Source organism: Mus caroli, chromosome 13 (genome assembly GCF_900094665.2).
Source record: "Mus caroli chromosome 13, CAROLI_EIJ_v1.1, whole genome shotgun sequence".
Lineage (NCBI taxonomy): Eukaryota > Metazoa > Chordata > Mammalia > Rodentia > Muridae > Mus > Mus caroli.
In genome coordinates this window covers 72922730-72928863 of record NC_034582.1, presented here as the reverse complement: position 1 = coordinate 72928863, position 6134 = coordinate 72922730, and the positions used below count along the sequence as shown (strand labels likewise).

The 6134-nt window shown below is 38.7% G+C and overlaps 1 protein-coding gene across 1 annotated transcript in view; it reads right to left on the bottom strand.

The window, feature by feature from the left end:
* Nucleotides 1–5726: 5726 nt before the first annotated feature.
* The window catches only part of LOC110308398 (60S ribosomal protein L7a), an 822-nt gene continuing 414 nt past the window's right edge, over nucleotides 5727–6134 (bottom strand). Inside the window, exon 1 of the mRNA XM_021180879.1 lies at nucleotides 5727–6134. This exon is cut by the window's right edge and continues 414 nt beyond it. Coding sequence (XP_021036538.1) covers nucleotides 5727–6134 — 408 coding nt within the window.

Below are 6134 nucleotides of genomic sequence, written 5' to 3'. Positions count from 1 at the left end.
AGGAGGAGGAGGAGGAGGAGGAGGAGGAGGAGGCAGTAAAGAGAGAGCCCCAGGCTTACTGGCACTTGGTGTAAAATATGTTACTCTAATTCTGGGTCCACTTCATAAAATATGTCAAAATACTAATTATGGGTACAAGTACTTACACTACGGAGTATAGAAAGAAAAATATAACTGACGTTCCCTAAAAGTGTGCAAATTCAACTTAATCATTTGGTAAGCTGTGTAATATAATCTGAATAATGACAGTATGACATGATTTTACTAATGATTACATCTGTTTCATGGTCATATATAGAAAAGACAGGTAGGAAAATGAGGGTCAAAATTTATCTACATTTTATTTCATTAAACACTATATTTAATGTTAAAAAGCATCAAGCTATAAATCATGTTGGGATAAACGTTCCATAAATAATGACTACAGTCGTTATAGATCTAGAATATAGATCCTAACTACACTGTCGAATCAAAACCACCACATTGGCAAGTAAAACTACAGTAATTTTGCTTGTAATTTGATTTTCAATATTCAAAGTAACAGATATTCGTCAATATGTCCATTAGTTGTAAATGGTTTATGTGTACATATAGTGGTTTCAATTGACATATTCCAGTTCTGTGTCTTAAAGTCCAGCTGTGTTCCATGAGGGTTAAATTCTATGGCATGCCTTGGTGAGCCTGTCTTATAAAGGAAAGTGTTTGCAAATCTAGAATAACAGCACTAAGAATTCAAAATAATGTAAGACATTGCACAAGGACTTTGCTTTTGATGAAATAAGCACACTTTAAAAGTAAAATTATGATGCTGAAGAGCTGGCTTAGAAATTAAGAGGACCTGTTGCTGCAGAACTAAATTTAATTCCCAATGCCAACAGTGTGGCTCACAAACATCTATAATTCCATTCCAGGGGTTCTGATGTCTTCTCCTGACCTCGGTAGACTCCCGGCATATACATTGTGTACACACATACATGCAGACAAAACACCCATATGCATAAAATCATAAAACATAAAGATTTTAAACTTGGCCCTGACAGTAAAGTGTAACAAAAAATGCAAATACAAGGGTTAAATTGACTAATGTAAAAGTTGTTCTGGGATCATGTGTAACTGGTTCCTATGAGATATAGCCAACTTAAAAAGTAAAACCTATTTCCCCAGTGCCTTTGGTCTAGAGGTAGATTGTGTATTACATCTATTAACTAGGAAGCCAAGAATTGCTTGAAGAAATAACATTATGGCTCTGCAGAATGACTGATGGTCTTTGCAAAGGCTCGGATGGTTTCATCTTTCTTGAGACTTTATCACTGATTTGTTCTTAGTCATGTGCAGTAACTAAGGCCAACAAAGGTAACAAGTGTTTGATGTATGTGAGCTGAGCCATTTTTGTCAGGAATGCATCCATTTTAAGCTATACTCATTTCTCACAAATACGTTCATGGGTTTTTGTTTCTACCTTCCAGTGACTGACCAAACCGCTACAGAAATTATAAAAGCATGACTCTCAGAAACACTAGAGTGGTATCATGCATTTGCCTCCCTGCATAAGATGACTGCACTGCAGATGATTTGCCTTCAGAGGCAACATCTCAATGAAGAGCTTGCCCTTTGCTCACTGCCCTTGGCACAGTCTCCACACAGTCCTTAGCTTCTGGCAGATGCAATCAATTGTAATGCATCCTGTCCTGTATAGTCTGCAGTAAGCCACAGATGTTCCCTTGTAGGTGAAAGGAAATTTCAAAACGAGTGTGGAAAAATAATTTATCAGATTGAAAAGTGACCAATTTTAAATAGTTCACAACTTGGCATAAGGGTAGATGCTCAGTGGTAGAGCACTTGATTAGCACATGCCAGACTCTGAGTTCACTCTCCAGGACTAGAAGGCGGGAGAGGGGTGAACACTTTTGTATTCCTTTACCTACTGCAAATCAAGTAAAGTAGATTAATCAGTGGCTAGAAAAACATCATTATCAGTAACATATTCATGAGAGATGCTATGTCTAAGAGCCGCAAAATGTTTGGCAGAAACCCAGAAATGAAAAGAGAATACAGTAAAAAAAAATTGACAGAGCAGTTTGGTGTTTCAGCCCTATTCATTGTGAGAATTTTCTCCCATCTCTGTTTGCTCTGTTTGGAAGGATAATAGAAAAACCAACAGAATGTCAGATTCGTTTGACTTGACTCTATCTATATATAGACCCACACACTGCACAATGATCCAGGACAGAAGCAGATCTGTACACACTGATGAATATACGTACGTGCAAATGCTAGTATTTCTTTCACATTTTTCTTTGTATGATTTCCTCTTACGCAAAGCATAGCAGTGTGTTTTGTTTGTTTTGACAATTTAAGCACCATCTAAACTGTATTTCACAAAATTAAAGGAATTCTTCACAATTAATTTCTGCAGGCAACGGTTTTCTGAAAGTAGGCAACTTTTCTTGGAGCTGAGGAGACACAGCAGCAGACCAGAGTGAGGGCTGGAGACAATTCATTAGCAGGAACACAGGGGGAGGGGGTAGCCCCTGAACTGGAGCTTAATTACTAATGAGAGTTGTTACATATTCATAATCTCAAATGAAGTCAGCTTATTGTTTAAAAAATTAAAAAAAATAAAGAAAAGAAACTTTTATCAGCCAGGCTCCATGGCAAGAGTAAACACTGCACTATAGCTTCGCGCCATGCCACTTCTGCCACTTCATGCCATGCCACTTCTGCCACTTCATGCCATGCCACTTCTGCCAAGAATGAGAGTAAGATTGATTGCTTCGCAATGTAAACTGATAGGCAACTAAAAAGTGCTGCTCAAGAGTCCGAAACTGCTTGGTTTTGCTGCAAAGATCCAAATAACTGAAACAAAAAGGAAGGTCGAAGTGGTGAATATGCATGTCAACATATATGTATACACAATATATTTTTAAAATATGTTTTAAAGTATTCCAAACCAGGAATTTGGCTTATTCAGTGTTCGGAGTAAATATCTGTTAGGATTGTAAAACTGAAAACATGAATTCTCACTGTGGTGAGAGAAGATCAGTATGCCCCAGTAAACATATCTCATGTTGCAAAAATACAATCACATATACAGCAGGACTTTTCTAAAATCATCTCATGGTGCCCATTGCTTTCAATATCAAAGCTGAGTGCACTGAGCCTGTTAGCGCTACAGAATTCAGTTACAGAATTACATGGAATCCCATTCCTTAGGGGCCTCTTTGCGTTGTTGTCACTGTCCCCAGCATTTTCATTACCTCTGCCACCACCATCGTCATCACCATCATCACTACCACTATCATCACCATCATCTCCACCAGCACCATCCCCATCATCTCGACCACTACCATCATCACCATCATTGCCATCATCATTATAATTAGTGCTACAAGCAAGTCATTCAGTGTGCTTGTCAAAAATTCCTAAGGGGACAGCATTACACCATTTGGCCCCCACAATACCTATCCGGGGAAGCTACCAACATCCACTGAAGTCAAAGGAGGGGAATGTATGTTTCACACCTACTTTGGAAAAACTTAGAGCCTTTTTTCACTCATAATGATGTCCTCAGCTGCAATGCCAGCCCAGTTCCATATTTTCCTGACAGGCATACGTACTATAAACGACCCGTAAAAATTAAGTCTAACAGGACACTGAAAGGGAACATTCTAAATTTAAACACATTTGAGTTGTTGAAAGTTATTTCCGGATGCATAATGTGTATAAATATCTGCACGGCTAAAGACAAATCAAGAACATTGAGATGGTAGTGGAGAATCAATGGTTCTGTGTTGTGGAGGAGGAGTCTCACCAAACTGTTTTACATCTTAGTCACAGACACACAAGCTTTGAAAATAGAAGGATTTGTGTTTATGATTGATTGAGGTAACTGATTATCCACAGATATTTTAAGTGTTGAGACGTTAACTTGTCAGCTCTATCAGTTTGATTGCAGTAAAACATGAAAACATTGACTTTTGTCTAGTTAGAGAAATTTATTTTTCCCAGAATGACAATCCTTTAAGCAGAAGCCAGGCAGCGTGCCAGATTTCCATGTCATACACGAAGTTTGCAAATGCAACCCATATTTTCAAGTGTTTTTTAAGGTACAATAAGTGGTGCATATATTTTTTTTTCTTTTTGGAAATAGTTTTGTAATAAACTCCTGTGGTCTGTTTCATTCTTTTAGTCTGAGAAAAGTACTCATTTTGAAATGGGAATAAAGGATCTTTGTACTGGTATAGTGTATGTTACCAGTGTTCTTCACCTATTTAAAGTCTCTTTCAAAAATAAAATAACATTCTTTGGACTGCCATGCTGTGAACAAGTTTGATTAAGATGTTTTATAAGCCTGGAATAAACGCTGATCGTAACTGTCAGTGAGCTGACAGCTTTCAAAAGTCTTTGTTCCTGGAATGAGTAATTTGTCTTATCTTTTTAAGATACCACACTCTATTGTAGCAGGAAAATGTTAAAATCAAGTAAATGCTACTAAAATTTGATTGCTATTAAATCAGCCTTGTAGTCTAGATCCTGAGAGTACTGCATTCATGTTCACTCTCTGAGAAAAAAGAAGGTATGACAGGAAAACCTGTACTTTTCAGTGCCTAAAACCTAGTCCACTGTAAGAATCAGAAATGTCAGATGGTGTATCTAGTCAATCCTTTGAATAAAACATGTGCCTGGGAGGTCAGCACTAGTCCTGGTGATCGTAATGAAGAAAAGACATATGTGGTCACAGTCCCACTGAAACACCAACATCCATGTACTTCCTGCTTACTTTCCAAGTACTTGTTAAGGAAGTAAAAAATACAGGACATTCCAAAGACTGGTGGACCAGTGATCCCACTAGGCCTGAGTTTTGCTGACCACAGTGAATTGGACATTGTACCATGGAAGAACACACAGAGGGTAGCAATATGCTTGAGCAAAACAGCCAGGTGAGCAGAAGAACATTTCCTTCCAACTCCACCAACTGGCTGTTTTGTTTCCCAAAGCACTAGATTGGTGGCCCTTCTTACCACATCTTAGAGAATGAAAATCATGATAAGTTAAGTCACCCATTCTCCCATTGGTTTATTCCACCTACCACTAATGCTTCCTTGTTATTCCACAGCAGAACTCCACAAAACGGCCTGTCTATGATGTCCACGTATAACTGTTTGTGAAAGAGTCCCTCCCGTTAGTGTAAGACTCTCTACTTTTATACTGCGACCACAAAAGTTACAATTGTGATCATTTTCTGTGTGTCTTCTCTTTACAATCTGTATTCTCCAAAGGTCCAAGGAGTGCTCATATTTGTAATGCTAGTATTTTTTTACTCATGTATTACCGTTGTATGTAATATGTCATTCTTCGTTTTATGATTTTCCAAGTAGCAGGGAACCATGGGTATCGTGCTAGTTATCACGGTAAATTGTTAAGTGTCACCATTGTTATGGCCCACTTTAAAATGTGCTCTATTTGACTTTTAATAATGTTTATTTTCCTTCTTCCTCTATGTAGTGACACTCCCTTAATTTCTGATATAGTGACAGCTCTCTACTTTCCTCATATTCACATGCTAACCTTCCTACTCACATACATATCCATCTGCATGTCTTTCTATTATCTATATAATGCCGTACAGTGATTAACAGTTATCTCACAAATTTGGTTTAAAAAAGATGACTTACTTTTCCCTTTTTTTTAAATTTTGTAATTATATTTAGGTATTTAGTGTACATTTAACCCAATTTAGTGGCGAGTTCTTTAGCCTTTGCTTTTTCCAGCTTGGCAATGCGAGCCACAGACTTAGGACCCAGGACGTTGCCTCCCCAGTGGCGACGGATCTCGTCATATCTGTCATTATAATTGGTCCTAATAGCTTCCACTAGCTTAGCCAGAGCGCCCTTGTCTTCCGAGTTAACCTGTGTGAAGGCAACAGTGGTGCATGTCTTCCTATGGACCAGGTGCCCCAGCCTGGCCTTTCCCTTGATGATGCAGTAGGGCACCCCCATCTTTCGACACAGGGCAGGTAGGAAAACCACCAGCTCAATGGGGTCTACGTCATGGGCAATCACCACCAGCTGAGCCTTCTTGTTCTCCACCAAGGTGGTGACTGTATTGACTCCTGCTCGGAGGACAGGTGGTCT